The sequence below is a fragment of the Pavona decussata genome, unplaced genomic scaffold (assembly GCF_977016875.1).
Source record: "Pavona decussata unplaced genomic scaffold, jaPavDecu1.1 SCAFFOLD_9, whole genome shotgun sequence".
In the NCBI taxonomy this organism is placed as follows: domain Eukaryota; kingdom Metazoa; phylum Cnidaria; class Anthozoa; order Scleractinia; family Agariciidae; genus Pavona; species Pavona decussata.
In genome coordinates this window covers 349,239-371,202 of record NW_028145432.1, presented here as the reverse complement: position 1 = coordinate 371,202, position 21,964 = coordinate 349,239, and the positions used below count along the sequence as shown (strand labels likewise).

Below are 21,964 nucleotides of genomic sequence, written 5' to 3'. Positions count from 1 at the left end.
AAGATTTCTGGAAAAAAGGGAGAAGATTCTGGAGAGATAGTTCTGTATTCAGTGAATATTGTTGAAATTTGATCCGACACGCAAACTTTCCCGATGTATGCAAATTTTGCTCCAGACGACGCCAGACAGTCTGATGTCATTCATACTTTGTTTTTTACTGTTGCTAGGCACCAGTGCGGACACCTTCAACGAAATATATATACATACATACATATACGTATACTAGAAATACGTGACTCGCAAAACCTCGCGAAGCGGGGGCTGGGTGGAAAGCCCTCTTTACTCGTATTGTAGCATCAAACGAGGAGATTAAGAGGCGCATAAGAATTTTTTTTTGATGAGCATGGTGTTTTCGTAGTTCCACGGGCTAGTTTGCGGTTGAAAATCTATTTCTGACGCGACGTAATGTACAACGGGCGTGCAGCGCTGTCGTGTTCGATGAATTTATTTCCCACGGAAAATTATTGACCGCGGCCACAAAACGTGTAATTTCTTTAATGCACTCTTTCACAAAAAAGATTTCTAAAAGAAAGGGAAAAGATTCTGGAGAGATAGTTCTGTGTCCAGTGAATATTGATGAACATTGCAGTTGAAATTTGATCATGCACGCATATTTTTTTCCATGTATGCAAATTTTGCTCCAGACAACGCCAGACAGTCTGACGTCATTGTGCGGACACCTTCAAAGATATAAACATATATAGACATATATAAATATATTTTTCGCTCGAATTCGCGCGGCTTAGCTCCGCTCGGGCCGGCTCGGCCCGACAAATTTATTAACCTCGCTTCGCGAGGAATAAATATATTTTTCGCTCAAATTCGTGCGGCTTAGCTCCGCTCGGGCCGGCTCGGCCCGACAAATTTATTAACCTCGCTTCGCGAGGAACAAATTTTAAACCCAGAGATTATATTCGTAATTTTGTTATTTTCAGTGCTAGACTGTTAGCGGCCCTTTTCTTGTCAGTCGGCAAGCGAAAGGCAAAAGCTACTTGTCATTGAAAGGGATTTTAATCACATTAAGCCCATATTTTGGGTTCTTGGGCGGATAATTAGTGATGGCCTTCACAAAAGTGGAATGTTTCCTGCCCAGTCCGCGGCTCCGTATAAGGAGACAAAGGTGTTGGGTGAGACGGTCGGTGGAGTGATCTGTACGGAATAGATCACAAGACGAAATTGAATCCAACTTTCGTATCAACTGGGAAGGTTGCGAGGCGAATCAAAAGGGCTGGTCGGGAAAAAACGTATTTGGCAAAATTGTTGAACAAAAGAAAATTCTTTTAATTCATAAGTTCAATTCCAAGACAATCGCCAAAATTATATTTTCATGTTACAAACAACGCTCATGAACTACTTGAAATTATGAATATACAATATACAGGACGCTGCGTTTTCTGCTCTGTAATTACCTTAAGCAGATAAATAATCAGCTTTTCATTATCAAAATATTCCCTAAATATAAAAGAGCATTTACACGAGAGAAAGTCAACTCATACATGAGGTACGAAGTGACCCATTTACGAACGCGGCAGACGCCGCACCAATACAATTTCGCTCCTAAGTTGTATTGTGCGGAAGGCTCTGCTTTACTTTGAGATTTTCCCTTCCTTAATCGAAATCTGCCTTTAAAAAAATGATTTCGACGCCGTACCACTGCCGATCAGCGTGTTACTTTATACGGCACATGAGAGATGCGGCGTCCTATAAAAAAGAATACAGTGTGCTCAGGTACTTATAAAATACATCAAATCAAAAGAAACCATGACCTATTGAAGGCATACAGTACCTATTGTAAATATTGGCAACTCAATTTAAGCAGGGAATCTGGTTGGCCTTTTATAACATTGGTGAAATTTAAAACAAAAAAAAAAGGGGGAGATTTTTACACACAATCAGGAGGTCCGCCACCATGCGGGAGCACATCAAGTTGATGGCACACTTTTGGTGTCCAACTATTTATTATCTACTATTACGTCCTTTTTGGTTGTTTTCCTAATACCTCCCTTTTCTCTTATTTATAAACTTTGGAAAGATTTTTCGTGCCTTGATCATGAACTGCCATCTTACTGAGCAGGTATTTTTAGATTGCTTTAAAACTCGCCGAGAAAATAGAGGGATTTAGAATCGCGTTTACGGAAACACGAGTTTTGCGTTTATGTTATCTAGTAAAAAACTAGTACATAGATGACAATTGTGCAAAATAATTCTAGCATTTGATGTTAACGCGAAACAACTCAAGTAGGCTGGGAAACTGGAAACAGCGAGCAGTAAATGTAGGATGAACGTAATCATTTCTGTGGTCTCGTGGACGTAATTCTAAATCTCTAATAAAAAGTAAAATGCAGGAAATTTACAAAATCGTGAATAGCATTTCACTGGACTCAGTGCCCATAACTAAGGAAAGGTCGGAACCTTCGCATTAAGTCGGGATTTCGGCGGGACAGGAACAGCAATTTTTTCGTCTTATTAAAGACGCGACTTATTTTCTACAATAAAAATGACCTTTAGGTCTCCTTCAACGATCCCCCAGGAAACTTGGGGACCAATCTTCTTCCATTAACGGAACTAATTATAACCTAACAAACTTTGTAACACTGACACGCTTCACGCATTGTACAAATTTTCCCCAAACAATGAGACTTAAACAGGAACTTTTAAATTGCTTAGCTTTAACGTCAGCAACTGAACCCGATAAAGGCACTTGGATATACATTTGAACAGTTTCTGGAGCAAGTCTTCAACATCTGATGGAAATTAAAATCCATATTGAAAAAGTGTGACTTGTATGCAGGGCATAGAACCACAATTTGAAGATGAACTATCTTGATGTTTTTCTTAGGAACAAAGCCATTAATCAAACAAATATGTTCAAATCAATGTTTTTTTTTTCGTGGTCGTCTACCCATGTCTGGATGAAACCTCATCGTGACTCGACAATGGCTTCAGCAGTAGTCATATTCCTTGCGTGGTATTCAAAAATCAATACCCAAAAGAAACCACTTTGCTGAAAGTTCGCCTCAAGACGAACGACTAAGAACAAAACCACGGAGATTGTTTGATCCAAATTCATCTGATTGGACGATCATGATGTTATTGATCTGTTGTCCCATGAGGTGAAAACCCCTCACATCATGAACTCAAATCTCTACACGATAACTAAACACTAGCTTCGCTGAATCGCACACGTTCCGCTAAATTACTATGTAGCTCTCCAAACGTTGGTCTGTCCTCTGGCTCTTTTCTCCAACAGCGCGACATGAGTTCGTACAAATCATCTGGGCATATGTCGGGTTGACGCAGGGCAGTGAAGGGCGTGTCCGGCCGGTGAAACATGGCCTGTATGTTACTGATCACCTCCTCATCACTGAGATTCGAGTAGGGGTACTCTCGAGCCACAGTGAGGATCTCCCACAGGGTCACACCATACGCCCATACATCACTGACAGTGGTAAAGCGACCTAAACATGTCAAATCAAAAACACACTGTGAGCAATCAAGAGAGTTCAGTCCATCACACTCATAACTTTAACACCAGCAGAGGCTCCGCTTGTGATTTATCGGACATGTTTCGAAATCAAAATCCTTCAAAATTCCGCACTTATTTCTCTTCAAAATTGTTAAAAGACCTCAATACTTGTCCTTTCCCATTTGGTTGTTCGGCGGAGAAACAACCGTTAGCACATTTCTTGTCCGCTAAAAACACGCTCCCAGAGTGATCTGAAAATTCACCTATTCTACAGAGGACTAGTCGCATTACTTAGCGTCCATAATAATGACGAGCAAGCCGATCAAGTTCCCTACACGTGTGTATCTATGTTACTTCATTTCTGCAACCTTTTTCAGTTACAGCAACGGAATCATAATATGCTGATGCGCATCAAGGTTTGGGGAACATGTAAACTTTATCGCATTAGGTTTAACAGTAGCCTTTGTAAACAGCCACCTCTAATTGTTGTCCTGTTACTAGGGCTGTGACACGAAGCCCCTAAATCCTTTCGACCTGGAGCAATAAAAAGGTACTGCATTCCCACGCAAGTGTAGTAGGAACAACTTTACATGTAATGCATAACCCTTAATTCTCATGCACTATTAAAGTGTATAGTGATTTGCTTCCCGTCACAAGTGACTCCACAACAACTCCAGTGTCGTATCAAAATTGAACCTGCAAGGCATCTGAACCGCGTTTTACTGACGTAAAGCTTACTGTGAATTAAGTTTATATTTTCCCATAATTTACCTTGAAGAATACACTCCGGTGCCATCCACCGTATTGGTAAAATAACTCGCCCCTCGATGCGATAGTAATGTTTACAGTACAAATTCCTTGACATTCCAAAATCTGCAATCTTTACTGTGTAAGCGTGGCCGACCAGACAGTTCCGGGTGGCCAGATCACGGTGGACATAGTTCAAAGATGAAATGTACTTCATACCAGCCGCCACTTGCTTTGCCATGTAGAAGAGGGCGTGGAGAGAGACATATTGCCCCTCGCTCTCCCCTCCAATGCTTTGGTCTACAGACAAGTTGGGTTCCAGTTCTCTCTCTTTGAGAAACTGGTTTAGATCGCCATTGGCCATGTACTCTACAATCATGCACATGGGATCATCACGACACACGCCCAACAAACGAATCACATTCATGTGCCTGAGGCTTGCCATGGCTTTCACCTCTTTGAAGAACTCATTCTTAATGTTCTTATCAACATCAAGCTTCAGTGTTTTAATAGCCACCGTCATTCGTTGGATGTTCTTGAATTCACCGCCTAAGAGTTTATCCAAGCCTTCAGCCTCGCCGATATGCACCTCTCCGAACTGACCATCTCCGATCTTCTCCCTGAAATGCAGCTTTTTCCGTGGGAAGTCTTTAAAGCTGTCTTGTCTGGGTCTCATGTTCAGTTCGTCATCTGGATTGCAATATAAACTGGTGCCAGAGACACCCTGGTAAGGTTCCGAGTACACCTGCTCATATATAGGATTGTGGAATGTGTTGTCCAATGTTGGTGATAAGGCATCGACCGGATCAGCATACCCACTGACAACTCTAGGCTTGCCGGGGGAAACTATTAACATGGGGGTTTTCTCCAAGGGGGTGTCGGGCTCTGCATAATCATTATCTGGAAAATCTTCAGAGAAGTCCATTTGGGAATTCCGCGGTGGGATGGGAGGTTTTGGAGAAGGCCCTGGAGATGGTGAGGACGACAGTAACAAAGGAGTGTCTGGCTCTGCATATATGACTTCTGGAACGGAATGCACCGGCTGGAGGGGCGGTGGCACAGGAGGCTTCACTGTAAAACAAATAACCAACAGAAAGACCATCACCTACAAACCATTCCAATACAGTATTCTAGCAGCTTACAGTGGGAGATGAAAACACAGAAACAACAATTGGATGGCCCAGAGGAAAATGGTAATGGTAATGTATTTATGTAATGTTTAAAACACGAGCAGCAGTAATTTATCGGGATTTAAAGACACGAGGCGTAGCCGAATGGTTTTAGACCCGATAAAACATGCGCTGCGAGCTTTTTGAACGGCTTCAAAAACATTCCTGAAAAAGTGTGCGTCAAGAGAGTTCATAACAATGATGCTTTTGTGAAGGTTGGAAATTAGCGTTCAAGAAAAACATTAAACGCCGCATACTAATAAGGAGCTAATAAAACCACAGCATGTGATGTTTTATCGACCATTGGATTAGCCAATGAACTTATGAATTACTAATGAGTTTTTAAACACTGCACATAATCACGAAGTCTCATGATGGTTAAGTTTACAATTCTTCTGTGGGGTGATATTGGATGTCAGCATGTAAAGGCGCCACTGGCAGCCACTATCAGTCCATATTTTGATGTCACTCACCCACCCAACCCACGCATGAATGTGAAAGATAGATGAAATCAGAGATAGAAACAGACCACCACATCGGGGACTACATCCCCTACTCTTTTTGAACATTGTGTGGTTTTTTAACATCCCAAAGATTATTTTAAAAGAACAAGTGTTGTGAGATGGCACCTACGGTTTATCGTCCTTATCCGAGAAAAAAAGGCTTAAGTGATTATTTGACCTTAGCTTAGAATTTAAATTTCTCCAAAAGTGCTCTGCTTTGTCCTACAGACTTGTTATCACGTGAGAACTTTTGTTCAGCTTTACGGTCCAACTACTCAAACCGGGCCACTTGGAAGAAAGTTAACCAATCACACAGTTTTTTGAAAACAAAGAATCCTGGCGTTCTTGCTTAAAGTGTATATGACACAAAATCTTTTATTAGCTTATTAGGAAGAGCTTTCAAAATAATGAAGAATGGCATTTATTTTATTGCGATAGCATTCTTGGTTGCCGAGTTATTTAAGATTTAGGCTTATGCAAATGAGACAACTTGTGACGTCACAAGACTGACACAAAATGAAGGGAAATCACAAAAAATGGAATATCTCTTAAGCCTTTTTCTGTATAGAACTGAAACTTTGTAGAGTTGTTATACTCATCACAAAGTTTCATGATATGATCCACTATGACATTTCCATGACAACACAGTGGGCTCCAGGCCCTCACCATTCAAAGGATAAAATCAGAGTTTCCCTTCCCAAGAAGCGCTTTTTGCTCTTGATGTTTATTCAGTGGGTGTGAGGGAATATGGACATTACGCAGCACAAGTATAAGAAATTCTGTTTGACTGTGGAGCAATAAATAAGGCATTTGTCATTTTGGGAAGGTAGAGGTCTGGTAACGAGTACGTTGCTATGGTGACATCATAGCCACTATCACAATGTGTAGTTCTGTCAGCACATCAACCCTGCAAAATTTCAACCCTGTAGATGTAGTATTTGCGTAGATATTCCAAATTTTGTGATTTCCCTTCATTTTGTGTCAGTCTTGTGACGTCACAAGTTGTCTAATTTGCATAAACCTAAATCTTGAATAACTCGGCAACCAAGAATGCTATCGCAATAAAATAAATGTCATTCTTCATCATTTTGAAAGCTCTTCCTAGTAAGCTAATAAAAGATTTTGTGTCATATACACTTTAACAGACCAAACCACAGAAAAAAGAAAAGCATTTCAAGCATCACTTAAGCCTGCCGCATGCTTGAGCAAACTGCCTCGCGAGGCGATTAGCTCAACTGTTTCATCATGTGTGCGGTTGCGTTTTCGTGAGTTTTTCGCCTCGCGAGGCTGTGAGGAAAATATCTGTCATGTTTGATATTTGAGATTTCGCCTCGCGAGGCGAAATTCTCATGAAAACTCAACCGCACACTTGAGGAAACAGCTGAGCTGATTGCCTTGCTTGGCCTCGCAAGGCAGTTTGTTCAGCTCTTTCCTCAAGTGTGCGGCAGGCTCACTTGGTTCAGCTTTTTTGGCTGAAGTCATAAGCTAACTGGGCAAATTCAAGCCCTTAAATCAAAACAGAAATATGGAAATATATTTGTGACACAATAAACAATCTGCCTGCATGCCAAGGCAAAACTGCCACTTATGCCCGTTTTCCACAAGGCCCCTCAATTAACACTAACCTTTTTTCAGAGGTTTGACATCAGAGCCAACTCTGTGAAACTTGTGGGTGTTGTTGACGTAGCCGTTTGTAGCAGCTTCCTTATCCAGGTTTTCGCCTATGCTGGCATAGATGGGGCAGGCAGTCACTTCAGCTCCCCCACCCCCTCCCCCACTCTGACCATTTCTCTTGTAGCTACTTCTTTTCTCATCACATTCGCTTGCAGTACTGTCCAACTGAGACACGCGACGATGCTGAGCCCCATAAATATTAGAAGGCTGCATTTCAACTTTGATAAAATAGTTGAAAGGTTTCTCGCGTTGAAAGAACCAGTGAGGATAACGCCACCAGCAGACAAATAGAACAATAACCACCAGCACAACTAACACAGCACAAATGATACCAGCTATCACACCACCGTCCAGGGAACCGCTATCCGTACTGCCATCAGTGTCTGCAAACAAGTAGAAAAGAAACTTCACTCAACATTCCAAATGGACCTACGTACACCAGCAACACGCCAAAAGCCATTGCCAACAAATGTAGACTTGGTTGTCAAGAGATCAGCGACACTAACTTTTGACCTGAAGATCAAAATTTGAAACTAGATAAATGAAGCCCTCCTCAGCCAAGGTGAATTCTAACTGTTGTTCAAAGAACACCTTTTGCATTCATACAGCCTGACACTAAGGATACAAGCTCAGTTTCCAGCCAAACTGTGCCAAGTGTCTGGGGACAATAACAGGATATGAAACTAGTAGTAATCAGAGATTAGGGGAGTGCATTCATTGGCACATATGACTTTTTAACACATACAGCTGTTTCGACAAAGATTATCCAAAAAAGGCATAAAAGCGTACCCGACAATGCCGAAAAGGAAGTCTGGAAAATACCCAATGAACTCCAATAAAAGCTCAGAATCCATAATGCCTCGACCGTACAGCGACAACTCAAGATGGATTCTGAGCTTTTATTGAAATTTATTGGTTATTTCCCAGACTACCTTTTGGCATTGTTGCATACGCTTTTACGCTTTTTTGGACAACCTTTGTCAAAACAGCTGTATGCAAGTGTGATACAAGCCAAAGCCTTGGAGAATGCTTGACCCTACCCCTGCAAAAAAAAGAATCTTCGGGGCTGGGGGTGGGGGGAAGGACTAATCGGCAGTCCTGACACCAAACATTTTCACATCTTTCTCCATGAGAGACACAAAGCAACCATCACACAGTTAGGATCATTGGATTCTTTGAGTGTGATAAGTTGAACTTACGTTCCACAGTCTGACTTCCCTTTGTCGTGCTGCTGGTAGTTAATAAAGTTCCTATATCTGATGGTGGCACTGTAGTCTGTGGTGGGATCACCGTGGAATCACAGTAAACCTCAGGGGGTGACTTGGAACCAAGGGGTTCTGAAAAGAAAATGTGAAAAAAGAAAAATAATAATACCAGAATTTTACCAGTCACCTAAAAACAGACCAGATTTCTTCAATACACTGGCAAAAAAAATTCTACTAGAGCATTGAACATGGTGGACAAATTTCACCAAGGAAGGCTATCAGTGACAGATCCACAGGGAGGGTCTTGGCGGTTCTAGAGCCCCTCCCCCCACCCCCTTCAAACCTGAACTTTATTTTCAAATGATCAAATGTATGATTAATAAAGAGAAACAACATGCAGCCCCTTCTATAATTACCAGAAAATCTAATTATTACAATCCCTTGAATTCCTTGCTTCTGGCACTGGACAGAAGTTGCGCTCAGTTTGTACATACATACCTTATTGCTTGCATTGATAGCAACAAAGTTTTGTACAGTGTACAAAAGCTAAGTCCTTATAACGTACTGATACACCGTTGTAAGATGGAGCACTTTCCATAGTGTCTACTATGTAAAAAGTATTGTTTGGACCCCTCCAATAAAAAAATTCCTGGATCTGCCAGGGGCTTCACTAGGACTTTGAACAGCCAGGCCAGAGATTAGTGCATCTGGGCAAGTTAGGTAACTTGGATATGCTATTTTCTAGAAAGAGTTGGTTGAGATTGTTAAAAGCAGCTGGGCGTGTCCACAGACGGTCAGTTTGCCCGGTGCCCGGCCCTTAATGAAACCCCTGATCTGCTTATAACATCAGATTATAATTTACTCAACAATCTTTAATTCTTATTTTCTGCATATCTTGGACTCCAATTTTCACCTCCCAATTTTGTGGAAAAAAAGGCCCTCTTAAACCTCATAATTAAAATATTATTAAATATCATTAAAAAAATTTATTTACCCTCAGCAGTGTTTATAGCACAAGTGCTAGTGGGGCCAAGCACTAAACTTCACAAAGAAATAATTTAAATTGAAAATAACAAGGTTAAAAATCCCAACTGGCAGGAGGCAGACCAGCTGGCTATTTACAAGCACGACCGAGGAGTTGAACTTGGGGCGACCGAGAAACAACTCCAGCTAACGGTCAGAGCGGGACTTGAACCCGGGACCTCCGGATATCAAGGCCACCGCCCTAACCACTCGACCACGCAGGCCTACTCAGACAGATTCCTCAGAAGTCAGTATCTAGAATAAACACAGACATCACACACCACACACCAAACAAGTTGGTATGCAAAAACCTTACAACAGCAGTTGGAAAACACATTGGTTCACACATACCACTGAACCTCACACACAGATGGACGCAGCACAGCAGACCTAAAATGAACAAATTACAACGTACCTGATCTAAAAGTAACCTCACTGATTAAAATCCATTCCCCTACATAGGTGAAGTTTAACTGCACCCATTTTCCAGTGTTTTTGCACAAGTCAACTGTAGCGTTATAGTTGATCCAACTTGATCCACTGGTAACTTGTTTTGATTTGTGTGTCCGCAAAGTGTTAAAAGAAATCCCATCCACACTGAAACTTGCTTTAACTTCGGAGAACAATTTAATCATTGCTTGATCCCTGACGTTGCAATGAATAGTCACAGAATGGAAGATTCTAGTGTCCAAGAATACAAAGATGATGTAGGGGGCTGGAGTTCTCTTAACATTCCAGCCAATCCAACCTAATCCATTGTTGTCAACATAATCAGCAGGGGCTAGCTTTCCATCACTGAGAAATCCAAGACCATATGATAGAAAGTTGTCCTTGGTTGAGCCATCATAAATTGGATCTGTTAAGTTGTATCTTCCTTCTATTTCATTTCCTTGAGGCATGGTGTATGAGACAAGCCCTGACAAAGGAGATACAATCTTTCTTAAGGACAGTGCCTCCAAATACAGAGATGTTTTATCACAGTTTATGACTATGGGGGAAAAGCAGATCTCAGCAAGGGCTATGGGAATCCATAAAGAAAACTGGGGATAACAAATAAATAAACAAGAAGCTGTTTCCAGCTTATACTCGGGCCATATTTGACTGTGTGGTGCATAAAGCCTACAATCTTTTAACAGTGATAACCTCCAGCATCGCCAATTCCCCCAAATAGATAGCCTGCAAGCAAGCTCTCTAGGGGGTGGATCCTCTTTCCCCCTTCTGCCCCCCACCCCCAAGAGAGCTTGCTCGCAGGCTACCAAATAGATAGATTCAGAGATATAGTGAGGCAATAAGTAACCACCAGATAGAATTGCATTTCTTGCAGTCAGAATGAAATACAGGGGAAAACGACATTTGTCACACGCATGCTTTTTATAATCCCTGGGCTTTAATCCTTACGTTTTCACCTTTCGTTTAGAGACAGAAACCATTTGCACGGTCCAAATATGTATGTGACGCCAGGTCAATGACGGATCGTAATTTTTGGTATGATCTAGACCTGGGGGGGTACTCCCTTACGTGACCTTAACGGGGACTAGGGTATGGTTTTCAGGGTGTTTTGTCTTGAACGGGGTATCTATTTCATCACTTCCTGTCTTAAACAGGGTATCCCTACATGACCTAATGGCTTAAACAGATTGTGATTGCCAATGCATTAAAATACAGTAACAAACTAGTGTATTCTTATTTCATTCTTGTCTTAAACAGGGTGTGATTTTGGATTAAATGTCTTAGAAAGGGCCTGAAAATTTTGAATCCTGTCTTAAACAGGATAAGGAAAACGGAGAATTGTGTCTTAAACAGGGTCAGGGTTTGAACGCCCGGGCCGCACCTCCCTACCCAAGCATCTGTTGAGTACCCCCCCCCCCCCACCCCCGCCGGATCTAGAGTAACGTTACGCATCACCCGTACGTTTATACCCTTGTATGTTTTTCAATGTTTCGCTGCTTATATTTTTAAATGAAATTCAGGGGAAAACATTTGTTATTCACCTTTCATATTTGAAGACAGAAACCGTTTCCACATTGATTGTTTTTCTATAGTAAATGTGAGACATCTTTATCTATCTTGGCCCGCGAGGTCATAGACTGATTTAGTTGCCAAATTTTTGGTTAAACAAAACTAACCTTGAGGGTTCTCAGGTTAGCCTAAAAAACACTCCGGTTAGCCTAAAGAGCACTTAACGGTTAGCAGTTTATGTTGGGGTTGTTCATGCCTCCCATGCCTCGCATGTCTGGCTCGCATATTGTAAACACTCTTCACGGCCCGTAAACAAAGAACGCGACCGAGAATTCAAAAATTTGATAACATGACAGAAAAGTTACCCCTACCAGCCGAGTACAAAAAACGAGACCGAGAACAATAACTCGTTGCCCGAAGTCTTATCTCTCAGCCCATCGCGACCCCAAAAAGAAAAAAGAATTTGATAATGCTACTGAAACCGTAACTCGGTCCGCCTTACGGCCCGAGTAATAAATAAATAACTCTAAAAAGCTTTAAAATACATAATATATGAAATTTTTTTCAAAATTTTAAGATAAATGCACAGTTACCCCCAATTTTGTTTTTGATTGAAATAAACCATGCTAAGATCTTCTTTTCCTACATCATCAATCATAAGCTGCGCAAAAGAAACTTAGAATAACTGTCCTTGAAATCAGAACTTCTCAAACCATTCCAAGATGCACAGGACATACAGTAAATGCAGTACCAAAAGGAGGAACTCAGTCCGTAAGTTCAACTCTTAACCAGTTACAAAAATGATCAACTTACAGTTATTTCCCATCAACTTATACCATACAACTAAAACAATGAAAGAATGGCTAGATTCATGATGTAGGGGTGACTATTAACAGAGTTCATTTCCACTATACTACAACAGACATGAATTAGTATTGCAGTGATAGTTGACATACCACTGTGATAAAATTGCTATTAATATTTAGTGATACCATTGCAGCAATACTATTGCAATGATAAACATCCCAGTGTGTCGTCTAACCCACAAGAACATTTGGGTTGTTAGAAATACATGAAAAATTGTAAATGGTTTGAACACCAGGGCCCGGTTGTTCGAAAGCCAATTAACGCTAATCCCCGATTAAAAGGTAAACAAGTTTTTTATCTCGCCCGTTAAAAATGTTTTTATAGGCTAATTTGAGTCTAATGGTAAAGAAAAGCCTAACTTAAAACTGAGGTCAGGAACAAAACTCTTTTTGAAGAATCTTTATTGATTAGTAATCAAACTTGAATCAAAGTTCACTTTAACCCAGGATTAGCTTAATCAAGCTTTGAACAACTGGCAACTGGTCACTGGAGTCTCTGTAGGCTATCTGTATACTGTGTTTGCCCAGGCAGAGTGGTCCTGAAAAAGGACTAATGTTCCTGACACTGACTGATGTGTCTATAACCTGAATGAGCATCTTGTTTTGAGTAAAGTAGATAATGTGTCATTGATGGATAGTAACTATGTCTCTGGTTATTCACCTGATTAGTCAGTTAACTTATGTGATATTATTGGCTGTGAGGTATTCAATTAAAGTATTAATTGATCACTTTTCATGATGTCTATTACTGGTATTATACAACACTACACTGTAACTCACCATTCTTAAGTGAACAGCCAAGAAGCTCAAACCTCATGCACACTTGTGTGTCAGGATAAATTTTAGGAATAATTTTGATGTCATTTGCAACAATGGGTGGTCTCAGCATGCTTGTCTGTAACGTACTGTCCACATTTCCCTTAAAAGACTGAAAAAGAGTAGCTAGGTTACATGCACGATTTCAGCGTTATCCAAACTGAAAGTCTACTGCAGTTAACTTAATTTTATACCCCATATATTTTACCAGACAAAGTACTGTGTAGTAGGGTTGTCAAAAGTAACCACCAGCTGCCGAAAATCACCATCTACTTCATGATCTTGGCTGGCTACTCTGCTGGGCTATTTGATTCTGATTCTTTAAAAAAGATGTCAAAATCAGCCACCTACTCCAACAATTAGGCCACCTACTTCAAGACCTTGTGACAACCCTGGCCTAGGGTAAAAGGGAACTCGTTGCTGGACCCTTAACTAGTTGACAAAATCGTGTTATCCCAGCCATTCCTTGGCCAAGCTAGACGTGATTTGAAGTGAAGGAAATAAACTGGGCTCTGAGAAACTGCAAACCACTTTAATTATTTATTAGAATGTTCTGGCAGATAAACCACATCCTTAGGAGGGGAGAAGTCTGATTTTCTAACTATGCCTGTGTCACCACTAACTGAAAAACTACACCTACCAAGTCTCAATTAATTGCTAGAGACAAGATGGCAAGCCTGAACACTAAGACTAAATTCCATGCCATGAGCTACCCAGAACATGACTCAGTTAAGTAAAACTTGAGAGTAGCTTGCTTGAAGGAGAAGGACAAGCTGGAAGTTTCTACCTACTAAGTACTTTTATGATTTATTTGAAACACAACAGATGTTCCAGAAAGGTCACTAAAGACAGAACAACAACAAAAAAATTGTCAAAAATTTGAACATGTAATCTTTAAATTCCTCACCTTAACATTGCCACTTTCATCATAAATCCAATAGGAAGTACCTGAGAAATGGTAATTAATCCAATAATGCTTCACTTTTTCTACTCCACCAGCACGGCCCTGTAAGGTGATGGCCTTGATTCTTATAGGAGCACCCAGCTTGACCTGTATAAACTGAGTGTAAATTGGACCTGTTTTATTGACAAAGGGATCCTGATTTGGACACCATCCTCCATGACCTTCACTCTGATTTAATCTAGCATATTTAGCTGCAACGAGACCATTTCGATTTGATGTTGCTCTGAGCTGGCTATCCTTGATACGTCCATCTTCCATTCCTAATGGTGACAAACAACCTACAAAAAATAAATAAATAAATAAATAAAGGTAAATTTTACACACAATGAGACAATCAGGGCTGATGAGTTGTTCAAAGTCTGATTGGCACTTTTCCTGGGTTGACTGTGAACAAAACCTATCAGTCGTTACGATATTTAACCTGGTTTAGCGCTAGTCATGCTTCAAACTTATAAGATTATCATGACTTAGCAACATGTACATTGTACATGAACATTGTACCAGATGTAACTAATCGATGATCAATAACATCAATGAGTAATCAGTGAGTAATTAACTGATTAGTCATTGATTATTGGCGATGATCAATGGGTTATCGATGACTAATCAATAAACAAAAGTTTGAAGCCTATTGATTACTCATCGGTGTCATTTCAAGATTATCCATTAATGCTATTGATTGCTCATTGATTACCCATTGACTACTCACTGATTACTCATTGATTACACATTTATTATATGCTGCACATCTATTAAAATTTTCCAGTATTTGCCTTTATTACAACTGAGTTTCCTGTTATAAATCTTTACATAAACTAAGAACTAAGAACCCCCTTCCCCTCTGGAAATTCCAAATCTCTACCCCTTTCCCCACCCCATGACCTGGCCTTTGAGATCTGTCCACCCCCTCCCCCCCTCCCACCCTAGAACTTCCAATCCCTTCTGCAGGGAGGGGTTACAGATACTAATATTTTTCTGGAACTACACATTATATGATTATACTAACAACACCAAAGTTCTTTTACTTAATACAAATCAATGGAAATTGAATAAATCACATTCATATCCTGTAACTACAGAAACTAGAAATGAGTGTTGTCATTTCAAAGAAAAATAAATAATAAAATTTAGGAAAATGAAGCAATTAAGACTGCAGAAAGTCTTTAATTAAACTGTTCCACAATTTATTGGTAGAGCAAAAGATGTAAACCAAATCCAACCATACAATCAAGATTTGATGTGTGCTAAATGTAATCGGCAGCTTAAACAGACGTCTGACACTAAATTCTCTGATTAAGTATATAGTAGTCACAGATAAATGAAAATGGAGCTTACCATCCTCAGAGCTAACAGGATAAATCCAAAGGCTTGCCAAAAGGAAAGCAATCCACACAGAATTAAACAATCTCTTTTGCATGATGATTTTATTCACAGTAAATCACACCATCCTACAAAAAAATTCCAAACATGTCAAGAAAGAATTAGTACATAATTTATACAGGTACCCTTTCATGACCACCACATAGGAGATCAAAGATAATATTATCATTGAATCAGCTGGAAACATCCTACCCTTTTGGAAATTTTCATTGTTTTCATTCAAAGTCGACATGTACCAAAGTGTTCACTACTTACTGCACTTTAATTTGCAAGGGAGCAATCCAGACTAAATTTTCAATGATTATAGTCAGAAATATGTACCCCACTTGACTCTAACCTTCCTTTACCTCAACTAACAGAACGTTTTGAATGACTGCCAGAGGGATAGCATTTCATGACTAAGACACACACACGCACTTAAAACAGTGTGTGGATTTTTGATATCCCAGACAACAATCTCCTCTTGTATACTTAAATATCAATTAAACTGGAATCAAATTACATTTAGAATGTTGAGAAGTAAACAAAAATTTATCTCAAAAAACAAACACTTCTCTGGTTTCAAAGAGACTGATTCGAATAACTGGAATATAAAACGAAAAAAAAGATTATTCTAGAAAGAGCAATGAAAACTTGTTCATATTTCTGTTCATTTTACTCCAAGGAGCAGAACGATTGGAATGGCATTCTAATGATTTGTAGAATCACGGGAAGAGGTAATTAAAAAAAAAAAAACATGCCGAAACAAGTTCTCATCACAATGGCTCCCACAAAAACCTGCCCTAGAGTAACATTTGTCATCAATTTATGCCAAACTACTAGAATTTATAATTGAACAGGTTATTTTAGTATCTTGAGCATTATGATTTTGATGATCAAAAACTACTTAAACCTGCTTTAATCCTGAAATTGGGTCCCTTGCATATAACGTAACTACACAAAACAAGCATATAGCAGAAATAAACTATAAAGTGAGCAGAACAAGATTGAATGACTTTTTAACCTTGCAAAACAATGTTCTCAATGGACATTTGTAAATGGTTTTAAAAAGTGGACATAATTAATTTCATTTGACTATAAAAAATTGCGATAAAACATTTCGTAAAAACATTATAAAAAGGTTAAAAACACGACGTTTCGATGTACATTACATCATTATCAAGTGAAATTAAAAATGCAAGATTGCGGCTATAAATACAAAAATGGACAATAGATATTAATTAAAATAGTAGCATTGAAGAATGCTACCGGTTAAACAAAAAGTTTCGCACGTATAGAGTCCGTTTGAGTGTTCAAGCAAGGCTTAAGTTTCTTGATGTACAGCATTTCAAATACCAAACAATCAAATTTGCTCTGACACTTTCTCAAGATGTTAAAATGGCCCTGATTCAATAGGTGTTTGCTCCCGTGAGCTTCAAGAAAATGTTTGCCAATTGCCGAGTTCTTGTGCTCAGCAACGCGTTGAAAAAGGTGTCTGGCTGTATAGCCGACATAATCTGCATCGCACAGATCACATGAAAAATAGTAGACAACGCATTGCTGATTCACAATCACTTTCAAAAATATGCTGTTTTACAAATTGTTTGACAATGGGAGTTTTAAAGTGATGGGCTAGAAAACACAGAAGTATATGATAGTGACATCAATAAATACAAATGAGACTCAAAGTCTACAAACAGAAAAATATAATTATACCTGTACATACTGGGTTTTGACTTATAAGATAATATTTTTCTTCATAAGGTAATGTATTGACAGTGTAATTAAAAGATTTCAGGGTCATCAAACCCAGCAAACATTTCTGATATATTTTATTTATTTATGCTCACAACTACTGGGTCACATTCCACAAACTGACAAGATGCTTTTCTCCGCAAGAGTGAACACTATCAACATCTTATTTCGCATTACTGAGAAATTGCAGAGATTTATACAATGCAATGTATTAATTTGTAATTAATTCATTGTATATTTTATTGTATACTGGAAATTATTTCCAGTTTATATCCTCTGTAAAGTAATGAGTTGAGCAAATAAATTATCTGATCTAAAACCTTTTCTGAAAGATACTCAACAAATTACTTGACAGAATTAACAGAAATTTTTGACAGTCAATTTAAGGACCAAAATTACCCCTAGTTCCAGTCAATATCTCTTATTTTCTCTCATTACGACCCACGGCTTGTTGTGTCAGCCTTCAGCTACAGCCTAACGATGATCCTACCCCGAACACAGCAAAAACCTTGAACACAGGATACATGGAAGACTCATGACAAGAAACTTCATGACTATTGAACTTGCTTTCCATTAAATCCATTTACCTGCATATGAACTAAATATGCTCACTTTCTGGTATCATAAAAAATTTGATGTCAGTTTTTGTGCATTCATCCTTAATTAATTATGATAAATTTTGTAATAATAAAACATTGTCCAGGGGTGCCATGGATCCACAAGACAAATGGATCAATGAACTGAAGCAACTCTAACAATGTTATAATCATTAATGTAATTTAACATCAGTAAGAGGACATGACGTTGAAAAAGTGATGTCAATTCCTTAAAATAATATAATAGATAAATGTAAATAATTATTTCTACTTCTGTGTTTATCATGTTTTTTATTGTTATTATTATTATTATTATTATTATTATTATTATTATTATTATTCCTGTGTGCCGCTGTAATAGTCAGGAAGCAGCAACTTGAACTTGATGTGAGAAGGGTAATATGAATTTTAGGCTTAAAATCTGAATATTTGCTCCAAATCAGGTCTATCTAAACATACATCAATGCAAGAGGCAATTAGTTACATGGTCCCCAATGTTTTAGACAGAAAGGTGTTCAGACATCTTTTGATGCCCCTTTTGGAGAAAATTCATTCACAATTCACCTAACCTATCAAGCAATTTACAAGGAACATGCTCCTTGGATGCTCAACTTTCAATTTCTGGTTAAAAGCCTGATGGTCCTATATTTGCTTTTAGATTTGAAGGTCCATTTCTCTTTCCTCAAAACTGAAATTTGAAATGTTGTCTGGGTTGGCAAAAACAGAAGTAATCAACCAAGAATAGCCCATTTTTCAGTGTGTGCTTAGTTACCTGGCCTTTGAGTTGAACTTTGTTTAATTGATACTAATCTCACTGCTTTTCACATGCAAATGCAAACTAGTTAGCATGAGAACGACATGATTTTCATACGAAAAACAGTGAGCTTTTTATCAAAACAAAGTAAACTTCCGTCTCGCTTCCATTAAAAGATCAGGGCCCAGTTTTTCAAAGCGATTTTAGCTAATCCTGGGCTAAGGTTTGACTCAAGTTTAATTACTGGTAGCAATCACCGAACACTCGTCAAAAAGGATTTTTGCTCCTCAGTTTTGACTTAGACTTTTCTTTTTATTACCACCAGCTTAACAGAACCTTATAAATCATTTTAAAAATGTTTATATTTTTAACAAGCGAGATGAAAACCTCAGTCAATTTTTAATCAGGGATTAGCGTTAATCAGCTTTCAGACAATCAGGCCCTGGCCAGATGACCAAGCCCACAACTGTAAAATGGGCTATTGACTGTTCTTTTGTATGAATTGCTAATTCTTTAAATTTTAACTGTTGGTCAAAAACTAAATACAGAACTATGTATTGTACATGATATTCAGTCAGTATACAGTACCAAAATAGAGATGATGGGAAGAAATACTGGAGTTCACTACATGTACCATGAAAAATATGCAACTATTACATCCTGTTCTGTCCAACAATAAAATATCACTTCCATGCTTCCAAATAAATTCAATATTAGTAAGATGGTATTTCCATCAATTTAACTGACATAATTTTTTTCTGTTTGAGGATTGACCAGATAAAGAAAGGTTTGTCAAAAGCAGCAGACTGCTAATGAAAAACACTACATAAATGTACTTCGTTATCTTGGCCATTGCATTACTGTCTGGCATTTCTTTGCTTGACATAACATTTGCCAGCTGGTTACTTTGAAAGGGCAGCTGTCTACTCCAGATTTATCTAGATGACACTCTTGTAAAGGGGCCAATGTTCTCATAATAAAGAAGGATGAAGACTTTTATGAAAAACGTATTTACTGTATGTAATAATTTCATGTTTTGTACTATAAAACCAGCACCAGTTACAGCAACAATTACCTATATCCCGACTAAAGAACTTTACACAAGTTTACAACTTTTGTATACATGCAGCTGTCAGAACGAGCAGAGGTAACGAAAGAACAAGGTCATTTGATATTAAGCCAAACATAATTAAATACCTATGACAACAAATTTAAAAAGGCTTCAAAAAGAACAAATTATGCAAAATAATTAATATATAGATTTTCATACATCTTCTACAACAAATCTTCATTGTTGAAAGTGTAGACTGGGTTTAAGGTCTCTTGAAAACTGTCAGTGGAGATGTGACCAAGAAGGAGACAATTCCATTATTTTGTAAAGTGTTCGACGATATAATTACCAGAAAATCCAATTTCACCTTTCATGACCTCAATTCAGACTCACTTTTTGATGAAATGCAAACTTCGCACTCTGTACCTGACGCTCCAGAAAACACGTAAACGAACTTCATTTTTTTAGAAACCGTTTTACAGACGTGCTTAAGTCTTCTATGAGGCATTATTTATTCATCGGTAAAAATGATATTAGTTTACAACAAAAAAAAATTATTGGGTTTACATCACACTCAAAAATAGAAAAATTTACCCTTTGAATAAATTAATCTTTAGGAACATTACACAAAGCTGTGTTCAAATTCGATCACCAAAAACAAATCCATAGAGTAGAGAGTGCAACAGGCTCAGCAAATAACATTACTGGTGTATATTCCGTTGTAGACAGGATATAAAGTAATTTTCGCGGTTACAAACACCTAACTTGTTTGGTTAGTGCGACGCACGCAAGCTCGCCTATTTCGGTTTTCTCACAAATAAATGAAAAGCACGCTTTTTGGCGCATCTAAACAATCTGCATTCATTCAAAAAATTCTCGAGCAACAAATGTGACACAATAAATACAAGCTGCAAAAATTCCTACATATTCGGGAGAATCACTTCCACTTGATGGATGGCTCTTCGCTCGACTTCGATCTTTGCACAAAAGAACATTTCATCTCTGTCATTCACAGTTCGTCACTATTTTGCGAAACGAAAAGGTTAAAAAATGCGGGTAATTCTGTTGTGCTTTCTAACCACGATATCTTATCGAGAGAACTCTATCGCCATTATTTACTTTGAAATACTTCAGAAAAGACAAACATGGAGCACAAGCGAGAAACAGCTGGAAGCGAGATCCACGTCGTCACCGCGCGAATCAAACTCCAAATTTGATTTTCTACTTCAACGCGTTTTGACCGAAACCTTTCGGCTAACAGTATGCCATGAACTGCGTGATAATAGCTTAAAATGACCAGGATAAATGGTCGCAAACGTGCTCCACACAAACCAACGTACATGTTTACTTTGTGACATACCTTCACCGCATGTTGTAAAGCATGGAAGCTTTGCGCGTCCCTTAAAACACCAACCGAAAACTACAGAGACATCCTTGCTGTATAGACTCTCTCAGGAAGGATGCAACTTGTTCAGTTCCCATTCACTAAAATGTTAGGAAACCGGATAGAGCCTCAGCTTCCAGATTCTACAAATTACATCAAAAGAATAAAACTTTCAAAGATTATCCCGTGATCCTTGGCGTTTATAGACCGGAAGTGAGATTCCTTGTCATATCAGTTTCAAAAGTCGCACCCTTGTGTCACGCCTACTTCGATTTCCCGTTCAAGCTAAAAATGGACAAAATATCCATTGATCGCGACTGAAGCTTAAGAGGAATAAATCAATAAAGCCAGCCTCAAGAAATTAAAAAAAAGGTGTATAACTTTTGGACAATGGTTCTCAAAAAAGTACTAAGGAAGTTTTTAAGCTCAATTTTGATAAGGTTATTAAAAAAAAGGCAAAACATAATAGGCATTTGTTTTGGAAAGACAGCCAATGAGGTTGTTTGGGCAGATATTGAAAAGATAAAGTATCTCATTGAGATCTGATGCAAATATATTCAAATCAATCCCCTACATAATTTGTACATTCAACTTGTCATCTTAATTGCTTGCAGGAAAGGTTCTGATTCTAATAGCAGATGTTTCAAAGATTTTGTCATCAAGTACATTCTAG

The 21,964-nt window shown here is 38.6% G+C and overlaps 1 protein-coding gene across 1 annotated transcript; it reads right to left on the bottom strand.

Annotated features, from left to right (window-relative positions):
- Positions 1–2,321: 2,321 nt before the first annotated feature.
- On the bottom strand, positions 2,322–21,475 carry LOC146488392 (discoidin domain-containing receptor 2-like). The gene is made up of 9 exons (XM_085117153.1): positions 21,268–21,475; positions 15,728–15,840; positions 14,336–14,670; positions 13,393–13,540; positions 10,203–10,703; positions 8,759–8,896; positions 7,511–7,942; positions 4,238–5,284; positions 2,322–3,458 (listed from the first exon to the last, which is right to left on the bottom strand). The coding sequence occupies exons 2-9, from the start codon at positions 15,807–15,809 to the stop codon at positions 3,157–3,159; spliced, it is 2,985 nt and encodes a 994-aa protein (XP_084973279.1). The 5' UTR covers positions 15,810–15,840; positions 21,268–21,475; the 3' UTR covers positions 2,322–3,156.
- Positions 21,476–21,964: the final 489 nt, after the last annotated feature.